This window comes from Cinclus cinclus, chromosome 19 (assembly GCF_963662255.1).
Source record: "Cinclus cinclus chromosome 19, bCinCin1.1, whole genome shotgun sequence".
In the NCBI taxonomy this organism is placed as follows: Eukaryota; Metazoa; Chordata; class Aves; order Passeriformes; family Cinclidae; genus Cinclus; species Cinclus cinclus.
This window is the reverse complement of record NC_085064.1, coordinates 8,979,493-8,999,464: the sequence shown is the minus strand read 5'-3', so window position 1 is coordinate 8,999,464 and position 19,972 is coordinate 8,979,493. Positions and strand designations below refer to the sequence as shown.

The window sequence follows — 19,972 nt, the reverse complement described above, 5'->3', positions numbered from 1 at the left end:
GGGTGTGGTGATGATGTTGGGAGCAAGGATTGTCCCCTTCCCTGGTGACAGTCCCACCAGCCACGGGGGCCAGTGTGCAGGAGCCAGTAGGGCCAGCCACAGTGGCCGAGTTTGCCCCCCTGTGACCCTGCTGGCCCCAGGTGACCCTGGCCATGAGCTCAGGGGCTGCAGTGGGGGCTCGGTGGGGCTCGTCTCAGCCTTTGACTGACACCTCTTCCCCAAATAATCCCCAAGGGCTCTCCAGGAAAGCCTGGACCTGATGGAGACCCAGGTTCCTTGGGCCCAAAGGTGAGAACTGGGGCTTGGGGGGGCTGTTTTGGGGAGTGATGGTGGTGAACAGCCCCCAGAGGCTCTGGGCTGCCACAGGGAGACCTGGGGCGATTGCATGGACTCAGCCAGAGGGCTCCTCACATCCCGTGGGATCACTGAGGAAGGGAGGGTGCCTGATGCATCCCAGGAGTGAGGGTTTGCTAATTCCCTTGTTTTGCCTGGCAGGGGCTGCCTGGGAAGCCTGGCTTGGAGGGGCCACAAGGACCTGTGGGCACCTATGTAAGTGATGGAGCTGCCCACAGAGGGGACACGGCGGTGGCCGGACTGGGAGGAGGCTGCAGCAGCCTCCAGCTGGGCACTCACCATCCTCCCAGGGCTCCTGCCTTTCCCTCAGCCACCTTCTCCCAAAAACACAGAGATGCCAGGCAGCCCCAGCTGCCTCCTAACCCCGAGCTCTTCCCAGGGCTATCCAGGACCTGCTGGAGACCGCGGGAGGTTGGGACGCAGGGGAGACAAGGTAGGGATGGGATACCCACTCCAGCACTGGAAGCATTGGAAGCATTTTTGGGATGAGTTTTGAACCCAGTGGATGGGTTTGGAGGTGTCCACAGTCTCCATCAGCCATGGTGGGAGGAGAACAGCTGGATCTGTGTCCCACAGCAGGTGAACCATTGGCAGTCCAGCACCTCCTCTGCCTGAACACCTCTGGATGTTCTAAGAGCTGGTTTTTGTTTGTTTTGTTGTGCTTTTAAAAGATGTTTTTGCATTAAAACATACAGATGAAAGGAAATCTTTCTTGCCTTCCAACAGGGAGAAAGAGGAGCTCAAGGTCCACCAGGATTTCCAGGAAAAGCTGGTCCAAAGGTAAGCTCTGTTTGCCGCTGTTCAGGCAGCTCCAGCCCCCTGGAAGGCACCAAGCAAATTCTCTGTGCTGGGCCAGGAGTGGGGAAAAGAGCAAATCTTTGCCATGGGGAATTTTTGCCAGTTTTGCAGTTAAATTGGGAAGGGCTCAGTCAGGGCTGTGTCACTGATGGTGCTCCTGTCCCCCAGGCCCTGCCAGGTCCCCCTGGTCCTCGTGGTGCTCCTGGCTCCCAGGTAGGGCTCTCCTTGCTCCCTGTATTCCTGCTGCTCCAATCCCTCTGCATGGATGTGTGACCTGCAGTGCATCCCCTGTGCTGCCTGCAGCATGGATCCCTCCCAAACCCCTTTTTGGGCGCAGGCAGGACCCTGGTCCCACTCCCTGGTGGCTGAGTTCTGTCCTGATGCAGCACAGACACCGTTGAGATGGTCCCAAGACCATGGGCATTTCTCTGAGCAAAGTCTCACTCTGATCCCAGTTCCCTGGTCCCCCGTTCCATGGACACGCTGCTGAACATCCTTCTTTTCCCAGGGCAGAACAGGTGACCCAGGTCCTCGAGGGCTCCCAGGGCTGCCTGTAAGTGCAGAGCTACACCTTGCTAGGCTGGGGTGATGTCCCACAGGGTGGACACTGGTGCCCACTCCAGGGCACTTCCATCCCTGGGGTGGCTGTGGGGCAGAGAACACCCCAAACCCTGTGTGTGGGTGGTGACAGGTGGGGTGTGGGGACAGCAATGTCCTACACCTGCAGGGATGGAGCCTGGAGCAGGTGGCACCTTTGGACCCTGAGGTGGCTGAGCTGCATCAGCCATGGGGCTCTCCCTGGCTTAGCCCTGCCAGAGCTGTGTTTTGGGGGGCCTAAAGGGATTTTTGGCCTCGCAGGGTGTTCCTGGCACAAGAGGGCAGGATGGCATTCCTGGGAAGCCTGGCTTGGGTGGAGAAAGAGGCGCTCCTGGAGCAGCTGGTGCTGCTGGCCCAGCCGGGTACCCGGTGAGTGCTGCTGGGGCCTCTCCACTGATCCTTTCAGGAGAACAGGCATTAAGGATTTTGCTGCAGCAGCACCTTTGGGGAGCTCCCTGAAGCACCTGCAGGAAGGGAAGGAAAAGGGAAGCTGTTGCAGGGGGATTGAGGAGCTGGAGCGTGGATCCTCTTCCCGTGGCAATGTGTGATGTGCCAGGACATCCCAGACCCCACTCGGGAGCTGCAAAGGCTGCTGAATTTGGGCCAAGCCTCTCTGCTGATGTGAGGTGTTTGTTCTCAGGGCCGGGAAGGTCCAAATGGACACAAGGGGCCTGCAGGGATGAGAGGAGAGAAGGTGAGGACAGAGGAGAGGATTTGCTTTCCCTGGGAGCTGCCCAGAGCTTCGGGCTCGCCCCTCTGAGCTCCTCAGGGCTGTGGGGGCCAGCACCGATCCCGGTTTGGCCCCATCCCTGTGGGATGGGAATTTACATCTCAAGGAGCTGCAGAGAGAGAACCACCACGGCTGCTTGTCCTGATTTTGTGTTCTCTGCAGGGTGAGGTGGGAGATCCTGGGGCAGCTGGAGTCCGCGGGCTGGATGGGGAGCAGGTACGACACCTGGGAACCGTGTCACCACCCTGATGGGGCTGCTCCAGCCTCTCCCTCCCCAATTCCCTGTTCCAATGATAGGAAAGGGCAGGAAGAGGCTGCTGATCCTCCAAACAGCCAGAAGGTTAAAGCTGGGTCAACGAGCTGTGCTAGGGCTGGGCTTCTCTTTCCTCCACAGGGACCACCAGGACCACCAGGAGCAGAGGGTCAGATGGGGCCCAAGGGTGAGCAGGTGGGTGCTGGGGCTGATGCTGGGGGTGGTGCTGGGCTCACCCCACTCCTGAAGGGTCACACAGGTGCCTGAATCCATGGGAGTTGTTTGAAATGCTCCCCAGCACCCTCATGCCTGGGGACTGACATTGCTGGGCATGGCAGGGGGGTCCTATAAGAAAAGTGGGTTTTTCCCAGTATGGGAAATGATGGAGGGCAGAATCAGACTCAGCTGGAAAAGGCAGTCAAGAATCATCCTGGTCATCTTCATCCTGTCCAGGGAGAGGCAGGAACCTGTGGAGCTCCAGGCATCAGAGGGAGTCCTGGAGACTCAGGGGACGAGGGGACAGAGGGGCCACCAGGACGGCCTGGAAAGCAAGGCAAGGAAGTACGTGTGGGATTGTCCCCACAGGGGATGGGGATGGGAATGGGGATGGGAAAGGGAAAGGGAATGGGAGAAGTGCTGCCTCTGCACCCTGCCCATGCCGTGGCTTTGTCCCACAGAGCCTGGGATGTTCCCATGGAATCGGGGGTTGATATTTTGGGATCCCTCTGCTGGGCAAGGTGTGCTCAGCATTTTGTCCCTGCTCACATTTGGGGTAGCAGGGTCACAGCTGGGGTGATCTCCTGGCACAGGAGGTGAGGCTGTGCCTTACCCAGCATCAAAATCCCGGCCAGGGGAGTGTGGAAATGCCCATGGAAATCAAAGCCAGCTTTTAACCCGCCCTGGGATGGGGCTGGGGAGCAGTTGCTGTGTCTGACATGGGCATTTCCCCCTGGGCAGGGTGACACTGGTGACACTGGAGACCCGGGTGAGCCAGGACTGCAGGGACAGAAGGTGAGGGGTGTCTCTAACTCTGTCCCTCTTTCCAGCAGCTTGGGAACACCCCTAGCCCTCTCAACCTCTGCTGTTCCAAGGTGGGGACAGAGCAGGATGAGGGCATCTCCATGGCTGAGGAGCACCCCAGGGTGACCTGCTCTCTGTGGCACCTGCCCAGAGGGTGACACAGTTCATGTCCATGCAGAAGCTCATTTATTGCTGTTACTTTTCCCTCTTTGTGCTGACACTCGTCTCCATCCCTGAGCAGGGCAATGCTGGCCCCAGGGGCCTTCCTGGAATTCCTGGTCCAGGAGCTGCCATGGGGGAAGTTGGAGGGAAAGGCCAGAAGGGAGAGAAGGGCCGAGAAGGTTTGCTGGCAAGTACAGCTGGGGCTGGGCTGCCTCACCCTCCAGTGTCCCCAAAGGCCGGGTGATGGGTGCCAAGGGGGGGACACACCCCTGGTGGGAAACCTGGGGCTCTGGGAGCTGCAGGAAGTCCTAGGAATCATCAAATCTCCATAATTAGGGAGTTTCATGTCTCACAGGCATGACACCCAGATTGGGTCTTGTTGGCACAAAAGGATGGTTTGGGTTTGTGGGGCAGTTTGGGGTAATGCCGGGCTGGGAACACGTCTGCCTCTGTGTGCCAGGGCCAGGGCGGTGTCACCGGAGCTGCAGGACCTGCTGGAGCCAGAGGATGGTTTGTAAGTCAGATCATGTCCCCTCTCCACTTTCAATCTGTCACAGACCTGGTGAGGGGACATGGGAGTGACTGGGAGCACTGGGCAGGGCTCAGTGACCTGCGCTCCTCTGCTTGTTCCCTGAACAGGGGGGGACAGGACTCCAAGGTCCTCCTGGGATCGATGGTCCCGAGGGAGAGAAGGTATGGAGGGATGATGGCTCCAACCCTTCATCTCTGGGTGAAACTCCCTTTTCTGGCCTCTTCCCAAGCTTTCCTGGTGGGAATGTGCTGGGACTGCCTGCATGGATGTCCTGGGCAGGCTGGTGACAGGGACACCTGCCATGGGACAGCCCTTCCCTTGTTGCCTGAGATCCAAAGCCAGCAAGGCAGGGAAGGGTTTTTCCATGGACAGAGCTGTTTCCCCTCCTTTCCCAGGGAGATCCAGGGCCACGAGGCATGGATGGACCTGCTGGGGCTGCAGGATTTGAGGTACTGATGCCTGGAATGTTGCAGAGCTGGGAATTGCCAAAGGCTTCCCCAGCTCTTCCCTTTCCAGTACAACCCAAAGGATTTATTGTCCCTTCACTGGTCAGGTCGGGGGGCTCAGAAATGAGGAGGGGGTTTAGCACCTCATACCTCAGCACTGACTCCTGGGACCCTAAAACCCCAAACTCCCAGTGCCTAAACCCCAAATATCTCAGACCCTTTCCAGCACCCAGGGGTGCCTCATGGAAAACCTGTTCCTGCTGCTGAATCCTGTTCACTCCCACGTGGCTCCCAGGGCTGTCTTGGACAGCTGAGTGTGGGATGTGGGACAGGATGCTCCAAGTCCCCACAGAGGTGCAGGACACAGTGGTGAGGGGCTTTGTGTGGACCCCCAGTGTTCCCACAGGGACTGGCTGGGGATGATGGAGTGAAGGGAGATGGTGGCAAGCCCGGCCCAGTGGTGAGTACCAGTCTGCCCACAATAATTTCCCCTGGAAAAGCGGTTTGGTGGCATTTTGGGATGTGTCTCACCCTGGGGGTGTCTGCAAAGTGAGCTCTGCCAGCCTGGCCATGGCTCCCAGCTCCTGCCCTGGGACTGAGTCACCGCTTCCTTGGCTTTCCCACAGCAAAAGCTCCCTAAAGGAATTTTAATAGAGCTCTTAAAAGCTGTGCCAGAGTGCCAGGGTTGTTGCACAGGTAGCACTTGGCTGCTGGAATCTGCCTGAGGCAGCTCCAGGGCTCTGCATTTCCCCCTGCTTGGAGCAGATCCGCAGGGGCTCCGGGAGCTGCCCAGTGCCTGGAACATTTGAGGTGCCCCAGGATGAGGATTATGGCCATGACAGAGAGTTATGGACGCCCTGAGCTCAGCTGCAGGATAAAATCCCACGTGCATCCCAGTTTTCCCACGTTGCAGCGCCGTTCTGCCTGGAGAAGATGTGCCCTTACAGAATCCCAGACTGGTTTGGGTTGGAAGGGACCTCAAAGCTCATTGGATTCCATCCCTTGCCATGGGCAGGGACACCTTTCACAGACCAGATTGCTCCAAGCCTTTATCTTGGGCGACTTACTGGGAGAGGTCAGGAATAAACTCCAGGGGCATTTTCTGTGGGATAAACCCTAGGGGGATTTTCTGTGGAATAAACTCCCGGGGTATTTTCTGTGGGATAAACCCTAGGGGGATTTTCATAGTGCAGCTGAAGCCTCTCGAGGGGCAGCTGCTCAGGCCCTGCTGGGGTTGGGGGTGAGCAGTGTCCCCATCTCTGTGCCCTGCAGGGCTCGCAGGGGGCTCAGGGACTGGCAGGTGCCCCTGGGCTCCGGGGCTACACCGGGCATGAGGGAGCCAGAGGAGTGATGGGCTCCAAGGGACAGCCAGGCCAGCAGGTAACGCCTCTGCTCCACAGGGACAGGCAGGGAACATCCCTGGCACAGCTCTTCCTGGGGACAACAGCCCCAGCTGTGCCCTCCTGCCTTCCCCTGGTGCCAGCCTCATGTTTTGTCCCCAAATGAACTCAGGGGACTCTTGGGCCACCGGGCGAAGCTGGAGTCACCGGGCTGAGTGGCACCGAGGTGAGCGGGCTCCTCTCTGCCCCATTCCCTGCTCAGCTTTTCCAGCCTCCTACATCTGTGTCCCTCTTACAGCCTGCCTGGGATTTGGGTGAATAACCCAAAGTTTTGGATTTGCCTTGAATTCTGTTTTCTTTCTTAGGGCCTGGTGGGTGCAAAAGGGGAGCCAGGCAAGCCAGGAAAACCGGGACAAATGGTGAGGAGTGGGATGGAGCCGTGGTGGTATTCCCTGGAAGAGGTCGTGGGATGCTGGCATCTCCTGGATGTGTCAAATCCAATGCAGGCACCATCTCCTGCTCCTGTTGATTCCTCCCACAGCCCCCTTCTGCCCAGCCTGCTCCAGAGAGAGGGAAAATCCCAAAGGGAAGATTCCAGCTTAGAGAATCCTCCTGTGCACACTGGGGCAAGGCAGGGAGGGAAGCCAGGAGGGGCATCCCTGGCACAGCATCCTCACAGAGGGGTTTCCTTCTCCTTTGGGATTTTAGGGGTCTCCTGGACAAGCTGGTCCTCAAGGATGGAAAGGATGCAAAGGAGATAAGGTACCCCCAAAATCTTCCCCTGGGGATGGCACCTGGGGGCACGGCCCAGTAGGCATGGGGTGGGCAAGCCTGAGGTGGTCAATCCCATTGGGTACCATGGAGAGAAAACTGGGAATTGCCCAGGGGAACCTGTTTTTCCCCATTGGCAAACACAGGTTGCCCTAAGTTGTTTTTTGGGTGAGGGGCTGGCAGATCCTGCCTCCAGGAGGCCCTGGGAGGCACAGGGGGTCTCCTCAGCTCTTGGTGCCCATCTCCAGAATCCCCCAGTGCCTGGTGAGCTCTGTCCTCATCTCCCTGCAGGCAGCAGCTCCTCCTCCCCAGTCCTGGGATGTGGCTGAGCTGTGGGAGACCCACATCCCCCATCTCTTCTTCCCCCAGGGTGACCCAGGGCAGGAAGGGGACCAAGGAGTCCCAGGAGAAGCTGGCAGACGGGTAAATGGCACTGCTGTCCCCACAGAGGGTGGCAGGGAGTGGGGAGCTGCTCCTTGGAGCCCGTGCAGGGAGTCCCAGTTTTCTGGGGTCTTGGAATCCCTGGAGAGGGGATCCTGGAGGGATGAGGGATGTCTGGATTCATTTGGAACTGTGAGTCTTTCATCTGTGGTCCCTAGGGCAAGCGAGGCAAGATGGGCCAGCAGCCCCCACGGGGTCCCTGGGGACACAAGGTAGGTGGCTTTGTGAGGCTGCCTTGCCCCCCTGGCAGTTTGGGGGTGCTCCCACCTGCCTGAACCCCGGGTTAGAAAAGAATTAACTGTGATAACTGAGGGCTCTGTCCCCCCAGAGCCTCCCAGCCCAACAGGGGCATCTCCCACACCTGCAGCCCCCCACGGGCTGCTCTCCCTGCCCTGGAGCATCACCCTGGGCACAGCCAGGGCTTCTCCCTTTGCATTTCAGGGCTACCCAGGTGACAAAGGATTTCCAGGACCCCAGGGCCCCCAGGGACCCTATGTGAGTATCAGTGTGGGGTTTGGGGTGCTGACTGCTCCCTGTTTGACACCACTGGGTGACCCAGCTCTGCAGGGACCTCAAGCAGGGACATGTTTAAAATGATGGAAGTTTTTAAGTGGTTCATCCATCTCTTTCTGTCTTCTTCTCCCTAATTATCATCCCAGGATGGTGTGTGTAGTCAGGCAAATCAAATCATTCCCAAAACGTGGTTCTGGAAGCCAAATTCTTCTTTTCAGGTGTGCGTCTGAAGCCAGGCACTGCTGAGCACTGGTGGGACTGTGCCCACCTAACCAGAGAGCTGTAATGGCTGGAGGGACAAACTACAGCCAGCAAAAAGGACTCAAATATTTATTTTAATTACTAGAAAATGTTTTGGTTTTTTTCTGCTTAAAATAAAAAAAAAGCCTGACTTTGGCAAGTTCCTTAAAAAAAATCTGGATATTCTCAGCCAGCCAAGGCACCTCCAGTGCATTTTTAATGGGCTTTGCTGAGGGATCTCCTGAAAGCAAAAATCAAAGAAACAATGAGAAAATGCCTCAAAATTTCTAAAACTGCCTGAAATCCTCAGAATCCTCAGGGGTGGGGAGATCCCTCCTTGCCAGGGGCTGACAGGAGCAGCTCAGCAGCAGGGTAAGGCAGTTCCATGTTTCTCTCTTAGGGTATCCCAGGGCTGAAGGGCATCAAAGGAGACCCTGGACCAAAAGGACACAAGGTAGGGGACATGTGCCAGGCACAGCAGGGACACTGGGCACAGGGTGGCATTTAATTGGCTGAATGCCATCCCTAATTCCCTTCTTTTTGAACCCTGATGACTGCACCATCCTTCTCTGGGGGTTGGCCGCCAGGTTCTGGGAAAGAGAACCTTTGGATTTTCTCCCAAATCCAGTGCTTTTCCAGCTTTTCTATCCTCCTGGAGTTGCAAGCAGCAGTGTGGAGCCTTTTAATCCCTGCTCTCAGCATTGATGCTGATGCAGCATGAGCTGAACCTCCCTTGTGCTATTCCTGATGGGTCCAGCCTTGGCTGGAGAAGCTGAGCACATCCCAAATATCCCATCCCATCCCATCCCTCAGCCCCATGACCATAAATAAGAGTGACAAGCAGTCCCTGGCAATAGGGAGCTGATCAGACCCTTCAGGAAAAAAAAAATATTAAACTAATTAAAACTTCAAATTTACTGTGAGCTCAGTGAGCAGTTCCTGGGAGAGCAGGCAGGGGGGAGGCTGTGCTGGGATTTCCCCCCCTGCTTCTGGTTTCAGCAGACAGAGAATCTTCTTGATTCTCTCCAAGTGCTGTCTGACAACTTCCAAGGTTTTCCTGAGAGATATTTCAGTCTGGGATGATCCTTTCAGTTTGGAGCTGATCATCCCTCCTGCTGTCTCTGTGCCCAGCAATGTGGCTTCAGTGAATTCTATGGAATCAAAAGGATGGGGGGTTGGGGGTTTTGGTCCTGAAATTTTTCAGCCAGCCTTAACTGGGAATATCTCCACCCACACTGGTGTCCTGGGGGGTCTGTCCTTCCTTTTACCACCAAGCTCTCCCTGACTCTCTCCTAGGGCGAGAAGGGCAGCAAGGGTGACCTTGGCCAGCAAGGGGATGATGGCTTCAAGGTGTGTGACACGTTTGGCTCTTCTCCCCTCTCTAAGTCCCTTGTCACCCTGTGTGATGTCCTGCCACATTTCCCAGGGCAAGCCCGGACCCCATGGTGTTCCTGGGAGGCCAGGACCCAAGGGAAAGCAGGTAAGGGTAGGGTGGAAAGGGATGTCAGGATATAAAATGACTATTTGGGGTGAATTTCTTATTTTTCCATATAACTCCACCTGGGGAAGGGGGTGGGTTGTAGAAGGATGCAAGGCTGGGGGATGTCCTGTGTAGCACCCTGAGCTCCTCTGCTGTCCTTGCAGGGTGACACTGGCCCCCCTGGCCCACGGGGACACCCTGGAATACCTGGGACACCGGTGAGTCCTTCCCCCTGCCGCAGGTTTGGGGTTCACTCCTGGCCCCACAGGGATGCAGCTTTGATCCCACCTGCCTCCCTCTTAGCCTGGCTTTGTCCTTCCCTTCCAGGGCTTGTCTGGACCCAAAGTAAGTCGTGGGGAGCAGCTGGAGCAGGATCAGCCCTGCCATGGGATCCCTTCCCTCCTTCCAGCTCCAGGGGTGCAGGGGGGCCGTGGGGGTGCAGCTCAGCACAGCAGAGCTCCCACCTCACTTTCCTTCCCTTTTCCACCTCCTCCTTTGGCAGGGGCTCAGAGGCTTCCCAGGCCTGCCAGGCCCCAGGGGCACACCAGGAATGCCGGTAAGCAGAGCCAAAGATGCCCCTCATCCCAAAATTTGGATCCCCCACTCCCCCAAATGTGGCGGTGAGGCCCTGCCATGCAATGCTGTCATTCCATGGGGATGTCCAGCTGCTGGCACTGATGGAGAAGCTGCTGAGGGGCTCATGGGCAGCAGCCAGTGCCAGCAGCACTGCCATCATCCCCCAGGGTCTGGCTGGTCCCCCTGGTCCCAGTGGTCCTGCACTGATGCTGTCCCAGGAGGAGCTGCAGGTGAGTGACCCTTGACCAGGAGAGAAGAGGCTGCCAGCAATGTCCCATGTCCTGCTGCTTCTGAGGTCTCCTGTGCACCAGGACCATGAAGATCGAGCTACTCCCTCTCCCTCCACATTTGTCCTTGTCCCCTGCATGTGTCATCCCCTTCCTCAGCACCTGATGATGCTCCTGGTGGGGGAATCTGTGGTCAGCTTGGTGATATCCCCTCCTTTTCTTTCAGCACCTCATTTATTCCTCCAACCACCTGAATTACACCATGGTCTGGGCTCTGCTGGGCACCCTGAGCCGAGAGCTCCAAGCTCTCATGGAGCATCCCAATGGCACCAAAACCAACCCAGCCACCACCTGCAAGGAGCTGCTGCTGGCTCACCCTAGCCTGCCCGATGGTACCAGGGACATGGGGGACCCCCTGGACCTGGCCCTGTCTCCAGAGCCTGTGAAGGGACAGGCAGCTATTTGAAATAAAGAGGGAATAAAGATTTGGGGAATGAGGTCAGATGGGCTTTGTGAGCATCCCTGCAGAAACAGGCTGGCAGCCAGGCCACCAGCTGGGGTGGGATGGCACTGTGTGGCACCCTCCCTCTGCCAAGCCTGGGTGCCAGGGGGTCTCCTCTCCTCCCTCCAGGGCAATACTACATCGACCCCAACCAAGGCAGCCCCCAGGATGCACTGCTGGCCTTCTGCAACTTCACAGCTGGGGGTGAGACCTGCATAGCCCCCGTCCACAACCAGGTACAGGGTGGCTTTTATGGGGCAGCTTCAGCCCCGAGGGACCCCTCAGGGTGGGCTGATGGGGCTGGAGATGAACAGGGTGACCAGTCCCACGCTGTGGTGACCAGTCCCTCACTCTGATGCCCACTGCCCTGGCAGGGAGCTCTTGGAGCACTCTGGAGTGAGGATCCTGGTCATCGTGTGTGTCAGGCTGCAGGGACAGGTCACACACACAGGCTCTGTGCTGGCTCTCTGTCCTGTCAGTGCCACTATCCCCTGCTGGCACAGCGTGACAGTTGTCCCTGCTCCCGTTAGGTCCCCATCAAGGCTTGGCTGAGCACCTACAGCTCTGAGAACACCTTTGAGTGGTTCAGCACCTTGCCCGGGGGCTTCCTGGTGAGTGCCCGGCTGGAACAGCCAGGGGGACACAGAAATGAGGTCGGGGGTCTCCAAGTGTCACCCTGAAGTGGTGGGACAGCACCCGGGTCCCCTGGTTGAGCACGGAGGGATGGGACACCTCCTTTCTGCGAGGAGTTCCAGTGCTTTAGCAGGCGGTGGACCCTGGCAGGTTTTATCCTCGGGGGGAGCAGAGCCCCCCGAAGCATCCCCCGCTGTTTTCTGTCCCTCTGTCCCTGCAGCTGGAATACGCGGGGGCCAGCCCGGTGCAGCTGCGCTTCCTGCGCCTGCACAGCCACCGCGCGTCCCAGAAGGTCTCGTACTCCTGCACACCGGCCCCCGAGCGCGGCCGGCCCCGGCCCCACAAGGAAATCCGCTTCCTCACCGACTCCCGGGATCGCAGCTATGCTGCCAGCCTGCAGGGCTGCCTGGTGAGCCCGGCCCTGCGCAGCCTTTGTGCCTGGAAAAACCTCCCGCCATCTGGGGAGCCCTTTGGAGGGTGTTTGAGTTCCAACAGTTTGGGATGCAGCGGGTGGTTGAGGATGGAGGACATCCTCTCCTCCCCGGTCCTGAGATGCGGCAAGGGATGGGGTGGGCCCTGGGGGATATGGGGGAGGTCACCACCCTGGAAAAGCCAGGAAGGGCTGGGGATGGAAAGTGGGTGCATCAAGGAGCAGCCTTGATGGAGGGAGCTCCAGGCCCTCAGCTGAAGGCTTTGGTGCCACTCAGCTGTCCCTGGTGGTCATTTCAGCTGGACAACGAGTCCTCCATCACCGACACCATCTTCCAGTTCAGCACGGAGGAGCTGTGGCTGCTGCCCCTGCGGGACCTGGCTGTCTTCCACAACGGCGACGCCTCGCACCAGTTTGGTTTCACAGTCGGACCAGTTTGCTTCAGCTGAAAGTGGTGCCACCTAAACCGAGCCAGCTGGTTCTGTCCCCACCCAGGAGCCATCCCACTGGGGACAAGTGGATGCTGGGGGTGGCACAGGGCTCCCATCTGCTCCACAGAGCTGCTGGTTCTCTCCAAACTCAGTGTTTGGAGCTGTATTATGCCCTGGACTTCACTTCCTTCTGGAGTAGAGGAATATTGTTTACAAAAGTAATTTCTCTATAAATTATATATATATTATATATGTATATATTATTATATGAGAAGGTGCTGACTTAATTACTGTTTAGGGGATGTTCATGTAATTATAATCACTGGGAACTGTCTGTAAGGAAGAAAAAAAGCAAGGAGCAAAACTAGTGCCAGCTTGGGGAAAAGGGAAGGAAAGGAGCTTTTCTTTGCCAGGTTCCAATGCAGAAATGGTTGGAACATTGATTCCCCATGACTGGGCTGGGAAGTGGCCCTGGTGAGCCTGGGAGAGCTCAGTGTGGAGCTGCTCCAGCACCTCCATCCCAGCCAGACACCAAGTGCTGCAAAGGGGTGAAAATGTTAATGCCCCCCAAACGCTGCTGAGTCTCCATCTCATTGAGGGATTTTAGTGGTGTAGAGCCAGGCCCTGCAGCACTGGGTGCCTCTGTGGGCATCTGCACCTGCTAGCACTTGGGGAAACTGAGGCAGGGGTAGCTGAGCCCTCGCTGTTCCCAGACGTGATGGGGATGGTTGGAATGTCCCAGCATGGAGCAAGCACCCGTGTGCTTCTAGCCACAGCTGGAAGGAAAGTTCCTCTTTGTTCTGCCTGTCTATGGGGAAAATAAAATCATAGAATCCTAAATGCTTTGGGTTGGAATAGAGCTTAGAGACCATCCAGTGTCACCCTCTGCCATGGCAGGGACACCTCCCACTGTCCCAGGTTTCTCCAAGTCTCAGTGTCCATCCTGGCCTTGGACACTGCCAGGGATCCAGGGGCAGCCACAGCTGCTCTGGGAATTCCACCCTGTGCCAGGGCCTGCCCACCCTGCCAGGGAACAATTCCTGCCCAATATCCCATCCATCCCTGGAAAAGCCATTCGCTGTGTCCTGTCCCTCCATCCCCTGTCCCCAGTCCCTCTCCAGCTCTCCTGGTGCCCCTTTAGTCCCTGCAAGAGGCTCTGAGCTCTCCCTTGGAGCATTCTCCTCTCCAGGTGAACACCCCAAAAACTTTCAGCATTTTTAGGGTGCACACCCCGGGTGCTGGAAGGGGGGACTAACACAAAAACCCTTGAGCGCTTTGGATCAGCTCCGGGACCGGGATGGGGCGGGGGGAAAGCGGGTGGAGCCAGGAGAGAAGGGAAAGTGAAACCCTGAAACCCAGGGATGCTGAGCATGGACCGGGGATCCGGGAGGAGGGGGACAGACATGGCGCAGACATGTCACAGACATGTCACAGACATGGTTCAGATATGGCTCAGACATGGCACAGACGTGGTACACACATGACACCGCCCCGCCCCGCCGGACTACAGCTCCCGTGGAGCCCCGCGCGGCTGCGACAGCGCCGCGACATCGGCGCGACAGAGCCGTGACAGTCCCGGGATTCCCCGGTGACATCGGCGGGACAGAGCCGTGGCAGTCCCGGGACTCCCGGTGACATCGGCGGGACAGAGCCGTGACAGTCCCGGGATTCCCCGGTGACATCGGCGGGACAGCAGCGCCGGACGGGACGCGCGGGCCCCGCGCCCGCTGTCGCCGCTGCCACCATGCAGGTAGCCCTGGGACGGGCAGGGCACGGCCGGGATCGGGAGACCTTCCTGGAACCCCGGGAATCCCTCCTGGAACCCCGTGAAACCCCCCTGGATCCCCAGGAATCCCCTTTGGAACCCCGGGAATCCCTCCTGGAACCCCGTGAAACCCCCCTGGATCCCCAGGAATCCCCTTTGGAACCCCGGGAATCCCCCCTGGAACCCCTTGAAATCCCCCCTGGAATCCCGGGAATCCCTCCTGGAACCCTGTGAATCTACTCTAGAATCCCCCCTGGAACCCAGTGATTCCACCCCAGAACCCCATGCATCCCCCTGGAACCCCAAGAATTCAACTTGGAATCCCGTGAATCCCCTCCTGGAATACCTCAGGTATCACTGGAAGCCCGTGATCCCCCCTGGCACCCCGAGAATTATCTCTGGAACCCCTTTAACTTCCCTGGAACCCTGGGAATCCCTCTGGATCTCCTTAAATCCCCTGTGGATCCCCTTAAAACCTCTCTGGAACCCTGAGAATCCACTCTGGAACCCCATGTATACCCCTCTGGAACCCCTTAAGTCTCCCTGGAACCCCACAAATCTGCTCTGGAACCCCATGAATATCCCCCCCCCCCCCCCCCCCCCCACCAAAACTCCTTAAATCTCCCAGGCAGAGCCCAGGGTCGGGTTGGATGGGGCTTGGAAGAGCCTGGGACAGTGGAAGGTGTCCCTGCCCATGGCAGGAGATGGGACACGATGAGCTTTAAGATGCCTTCCAACCCAAACCACGGCACGGTTCTGTTTGATGTTTAAGGCTCCCAGCCCCCTTGGTTTGCTGGCAGCAGCCCCCTGGAGCAGCAAGGTCTGGAGGATGACACCGGTCCCGAGGGGGATCCCAGTTTGGGGACACCCCCATGGGCAGTGTGTCCCAGTGTGGGACACAGCAGGGACGCTGTGCTGCTCAGAGTGGGGTCGGGGTGCTGCAGGAAGGCAGCTTTATCCCCAAGTGTGGGCTCAGACATCCCAGCTGGACTGGAACAGCAGGCTGGGATGCAGTCTGGCACTGCTTTGTGCAGGCACCACCGGTTTTGCTAAGAATAACCCCAAAACTGCAGCGGATCCGGCCCTTAATGCACGGTGAGGTTTCCCTTTTTTCCTGGTGTGAATTCCTGCGGGGGAGGAGCTGGGCGCAGCCTCACCTGGGCACCTGCTCAATCCCTGCTGCGTGGGCAGGTGGGGGAGGACAGGATCCCCTCCCTCTGAACATCTCTGAGCCTGGCACACCTCCCTGGCTGTGGTGGCTCTTCCCTATTGGGAAGAATGCAGGGATTTTTAGGATTTTGCCCTCCCGACCTTCACCCACCAAGAAATGTCTCCGTGGCATCGCTGTAGGAGAGGAGCTGTTGGCCCAAGGAGCATCATTTGGTGCCACACAAAAACATGGGGCTGCACCCCAGGCTGGGGCACCAAAGGGATCTTTTTGGATCTCTGGAACAGTCTGCCCAGGGAATGGGTGGAATCACCATCCCTGGAATTGTTCAAAAAACATAGAGGTGGCACTTGGGGACAGGGTTTAGTGAAGGCCTTGGCAGTGCTGGGTTAAAATTTGGATTTCATGATCCTAGAGGGGTTTTCCAAAGTTAACGACTCTGATTCTGCCCATCACTTCTGTCCCCCATCCCTAAAACAGTCACCCGCTCCTTCCACCACACTGCAGGCCTGCCGTGAAGGAGAAATAGCTTCATTTGAAGGCTAATTATCATTAACCTGTGGCCAAAGGAGGCTTAAAAGGGCGAGCCAATTACATGAGCTAATGTGCTTTGGTAACAAGGGCCGGGGGGTGTAACTGGAGCCGGGCTGTGCCTGAACACCCACAGGGTATTGGATGGTATTTCTGGCTGAGGCTGGTCCTGGTCCTGTCAGTCACCCCTGCCGGTGCTGGAAAAGGCAGGAGAGAGCGGCCAAACACAGATCCAAACATGGATCCATGCAGGAGAGGAGTAGCCATGAGCTCCACAAACACCTCCTAGAGAGATTCACCAAAGGGAGCACGGAAAACCCAACAAAATTCCACCTTTTGAGCAAGACATGACAGCTGGCTATGAGCTCTGCAGCTGATGTTACACAAGAGCAATTCCTGCTCCTCCTGTTTCAGCGGGCTGAAGGAGGAGGGGTGCTGCCTTCGCAGGGCCTGGCAGTGTTGGGATTGACGCTCCTCTGCCAGGCAGGCAGCCCTGGACCTGGCCCCCATTGTTGGGGGTCACACTTGTGGCTCTGGGTGCCTTGGTGGTTGAGTTTTTGGGTGTGCTGGCAGTGCAGGAGGTTTCTCTGCCCTGGTAGGCAGAGGGGAGCAGAGGCTCTGCTCCCCAGCTTCCCCTCAGCCTCCACCTGTCCCCAGGGACCTTCCCTCCCCCAATCCAAGTCCTGGATTCATCTCTCTTTGTCACAGGGGTAAACTGTTTTTTTGTCCCGGCCCAGACACGCACAGGAGCTGCTGCTGGGGGTGAAACTTGCCCTGCTGAAGATCACAGTTCAACCCAGCCAGCGTGACTATGATTGCCTGTGCAAGTTCCTCTTCCCATTTCGGAACTGGGGAAAAAACTTGCACCATTTGGTGAATCCCCAGATGAGCATCCCAGGGTAGGGGGTTCCTGCTGACAGTGTGGGCACCCATCACCCCAAGGGGCTCCAGCACTGCTCCTTCCCTGGCCTCTCTTCCAGATGACCTTCTACTTCTCGGACACAGCAGTGCTGCTCTTTGACTTCTGGAATGTCCACAGCACCACAGGTAGGCTGCTAGCACTGGGACTCCATCCATCCATCCATCCATCCATCCATCCATCCATCCATCCATCCATCCACTCTCTGCAGAGCTTGGGCAGAGCTGTGGACTCCTCACAGTCATCACCCCACAGCTTCTGGAGCATTTTTTGGCAGGACCTGCTCTGCCCTGCTGGGCCCTGGGCATGCCCAGGGCAGGAGTTGATCCTCCCAAGCCAAGAGCAGCAAAGAGGGAGCTGTGTGGAGCATCCCCCTTCAGCCTGCCAACTCCCCAGATCACTTGGGGATGGCTCAGCTTCCCACTTTTACACTTTACTCTCTGTTCTTGATGATTATCCCAACATGTTTTAACTCCTTTGTTTCTCGTGGAGTCGATGCAAAGCTGTGTGTTTGTTTCACAGCAGCACTCTGGGACAAGAGGACACAGCCTTAAGCTGAGCCAGGAGAAGTTCAGGCTGGACATTAGGAAAAATTTCTTTACAGAGAGGGCATTGGAAGGGGCTGCCCAAGGGGGAGGTGGAGTCACTGTCCTTGGAGGTGTTTAAGGAAGGACTGGGTGGGGCACTCGGTGCCATGGTCTGGGTGACAAAGTTCTGTTGGGTGAGGTCACAGGTTGATCTCAAAGGGCTTTTCCAACCTAGTTCTGTGATTCTGTGAATTAAAAAGCTAAATACATCCTTTCCTGACATTTAACAACCCTGCTGCCCAACCCCAGTGCCAGGAGCCCTTCACCTCACCCCATAGATATTCCCAAACACCCCGTGCTGGGCACTGCTGGGGCACTGCAGAGCCCCACAGCTTCTCCCCATGCATGGGCAGCATTGGGATGTTTCTCCTGCAGGGATGGTGCTCTCGGTGCTGGTGATCCTGCTGCTGTCCGTGCTCTACGAGGCCGTGAAGATGGGCAAGGCTGTGCTGCTGCAGCGAGCACTGCTGGCCCTGCCCCGCAGCCTCAGCCAGGAGGCCCTGACGGAGCCCCAGGAGGAGGACAGCAGGGACAGCAGCTCTGCGCAGGGCAGGTACCACGGGGACCCCCCCGGCACCCACCTGGCGGCTCAGGGGTGGCTTGTGGCTCCATGGCCAGCACAGAGGGGAGAAGGGCTGTGAGGAGGAGTTGTGGGCTCCCAGGGAAGGGGGGTAGGTACAGCCTGGGGAGGTGGCTCCAGGGGCAGCCCAGCCCCTCCGGATCCTCTGGGAGATGTCCAGGGTGGTGGCTAGAGGCTCATGTTCACCTCCAAGAGCCGTTGTGGGTGCAGGAGGGTCCTACTAGTTTGGGGAGTCCCCACAAGCCTGGCCCTGGCAGTTCCTTCCTTTGGAGCCAAGCCCAGGATTTTTCCTCTTGTATTTAATCCCAGATCATTCCTGAGGCTGCTCTTACTGCCAGCCTCATTGATTTTGAAGCAGGGTTTCCCCCATGAACTGCTGTTCACAACCACCACCTGTCTCCCTGCTCCCCAAACCCCCCTCTGCCCACTCCAGGCTCCCAATGGGAGGTGATTCCAGCTGCCCCAGCCCCTCGTTGATGGCATTTCCCGTCTCCTTTCCTAGGTGGTTTTGGTTCCACGTGGGCCAGACGCTGTTCCACGTGGTGCAGGTGGTGCTGGGCTATATGGTGATGTTGGCTGTCATGTCCTACAATGCCTGGATTTTCCTGGGGGCCATCGCTGGCTCCACATTGGGCTATTTCATGGTGTACCCCCTGCTCGGCCGGGGCTAGGGCCCCCCGCCCTGGTGGCACACGTGTCCCACCTCCTGCTCCTTTGTCTGGAATAGCTGCTGCCACTTCTGCTGGGTCTGGCTTTGTCCCCGTGCTCTGTGGGATGCAGAACCTGAAGGACTTGCTGGGGGCCCCCGGGGCTGGCCCTGCTCTGGGGATGGGGAGCCCCATGGCCAGCACTCACCACGCTGCCACTGGCCTCGGCTGGTGGCTGTCCCCCGGCTCTCAGGGACCTTTGTCCGGGTGATGACAGCGGGGGGGTGCTGGCATTTCCTCCCCCTCCCTGCTTTTCGAGGAGGTTCATCCTGGCTGGAACGGGAAAGATCCGGTGACTTGCTGGGGGAGGGGACAAGCTGGGGACAGGGACCCCCTGCCCTCCTGCCCAGAGCTGCCCTTCACCAAGCCCCTCTTCACACAGTGCCTTTGGGGACACTGGGGGGGATCCTGCCACCCCCACCCTGCTCCTGTGCAGCGCTTCAGGGATGGGGCTGGAGCAACCCCTGAGCCGCTGGTGTGGCTGTGCCAGGGGGGAAATGCTGCTCCAGGTGCCTCTTGCTGCTTCCTCAGGACACCCCTTTTAATAAAATCATCTCAGCTCTGCTCCTGCTTTGTGTCACTGCTTGGTGGGCTTAGGGTGTGACACCCCTGGGTCCCAGTGGGACTGGGGATCCCCAACCCTACCCAGGGAGGAGGTCAGGAGTAAGGAGAGTCTCCTCTGGCTTTAAATAAAGCTTTTCCATTTTATTATTTATTATAAGCATATCTTTAAACATTTGTATAACTTTCTTAATAAAATATCCTGGAAGAGACAGGTTTGAAGTTCACAGAGAAAGGCACTTTGAGGGGTTCCTCCCAAGGCACTTTGGGGGCCCTCCTGAGTAGGTTAGGCTGGGCACCCCCCTCCTGAGGCAGGAATGGTGGCACCTAAGCACAGGTGGGTGTCAGGGTGCTAGTCCCTGTTCCAGGTGTCACACCGAGGAGTCCTGCAGACCCACAGCACCTCCAGGGCTTTTGGCATCACTGTGTGGGAGCTACAGCAGTCCTGTCCCCATCCCCGTGACAGAGTGAGCACAGTGAGCAAACCCCTGCTCTTTGCTCAGCTGTCTCAGCAGGTGCCAAAATCGATGGATGGAGAAACCATCCATGGAAGGTGCTGAAGAGATCTGGAGGGCAAGGGCTGGGATCTCTCCACTGCACAGCAAGCTGAGCCTGGAATTATCCCAGTCCTTCCAGGCACAGCTGGGATACGGTGTGAGTGCCACCTTCCCCCAGAGA

At 57.8% G+C, this 19,972-nt stretch overlaps 2 protein-coding genes across 2 annotated transcripts in view; both read left to right on the top strand.

The window, feature by feature from the left end:
• Positions 1 to 12,494, top strand: part of LOC134051704 (collagen alpha-1(I) chain-like) — a 79,934-nt gene extending 67,440 nt beyond the window's left edge. The window contains exons 34-69 of the mRNA XM_062505657.1: positions 235 to 288; positions 496 to 549; positions 734 to 787; positions 1,081 to 1,134; positions 1,321 to 1,365; positions 1,661 to 1,705; positions 2,011 to 2,118; positions 2,390 to 2,443; positions 2,642 to 2,695; positions 2,874 to 2,927; positions 3,186 to 3,293; positions 3,690 to 3,743; positions 3,991 to 4,101; positions 4,375 to 4,428; positions 4,554 to 4,607; positions 4,842 to 4,895; positions 5,299 to 5,352; positions 6,165 to 6,272; positions 6,405 to 6,458; positions 6,598 to 6,651; positions 6,941 to 6,994; positions 7,373 to 7,426; positions 7,603 to 7,656; positions 7,886 to 7,939; positions 8,598 to 8,651; positions 9,494 to 9,547; positions 9,624 to 9,677; positions 9,842 to 9,895; positions 10,005 to 10,022; positions 10,180 to 10,233; positions 10,421 to 10,483; positions 10,707 to 10,872; positions 11,112 to 11,218; positions 11,513 to 11,593; positions 11,836 to 12,024; positions 12,345 to 12,494. Of these exons, the coding sequence (XP_062361641.1) occupies positions 235 to 288; positions 496 to 549; positions 734 to 787; positions 1,081 to 1,134; positions 1,321 to 1,365; positions 1,661 to 1,705; positions 2,011 to 2,118; positions 2,390 to 2,443; positions 2,642 to 2,695; positions 2,874 to 2,927; positions 3,186 to 3,293; positions 3,690 to 3,743; positions 3,991 to 4,101; positions 4,375 to 4,428; positions 4,554 to 4,607; positions 4,842 to 4,895; positions 5,299 to 5,352; positions 6,165 to 6,272; positions 6,405 to 6,458; positions 6,598 to 6,651; positions 6,941 to 6,994; positions 7,373 to 7,426; positions 7,603 to 7,656; positions 7,886 to 7,939; positions 8,598 to 8,651; positions 9,494 to 9,547; positions 9,624 to 9,677; positions 9,842 to 9,895; positions 10,005 to 10,022; positions 10,180 to 10,233; positions 10,421 to 10,483; positions 10,707 to 10,872; positions 11,112 to 11,218; positions 11,513 to 11,593; positions 11,836 to 12,024; positions 12,345 to 12,494 (2,541 nt within the window). The remainder of the gene's footprint in view (positions 1 to 234; positions 289 to 495; positions 550 to 733; positions 788 to 1,080; positions 1,135 to 1,320; positions 1,366 to 1,660; positions 1,706 to 2,010; positions 2,119 to 2,389; positions 2,444 to 2,641; positions 2,696 to 2,873; positions 2,928 to 3,185; positions 3,294 to 3,689; positions 3,744 to 3,990; positions 4,102 to 4,374; positions 4,429 to 4,553; positions 4,608 to 4,841; positions 4,896 to 5,298; positions 5,353 to 6,164; positions 6,273 to 6,404; positions 6,459 to 6,597; positions 6,652 to 6,940; positions 6,995 to 7,372; positions 7,427 to 7,602; positions 7,657 to 7,885; positions 7,940 to 8,597; positions 8,652 to 9,493; positions 9,548 to 9,623; positions 9,678 to 9,841; positions 9,896 to 10,004; positions 10,023 to 10,179; positions 10,234 to 10,420; positions 10,484 to 10,706; positions 10,873 to 11,111; positions 11,219 to 11,512; positions 11,594 to 11,835; positions 12,025 to 12,344) is intronic.
• A 1,681-nt stretch (positions 12,495 to 14,175) lies between these two features.
• Positions 14,176 to 19,190, top strand: SLC31A2 (solute carrier family 31 member 2). The gene is made up of 4 exons (XM_062505753.1): positions 14,176 to 14,226; positions 16,921 to 16,987; positions 17,822 to 17,999; positions 18,529 to 19,190. The coding sequence occupies exons 1-4, from the start codon at positions 14,221 to 14,223 to the stop codon at positions 18,695 to 18,697; spliced, it is 420 nt and encodes a 139-aa protein (XP_062361737.1). The 5' UTR covers positions 14,176 to 14,220; the 3' UTR covers positions 18,698 to 19,190.
• The last annotated feature ends 782 nt before the right edge of the window (positions 19,191 to 19,972 follow it).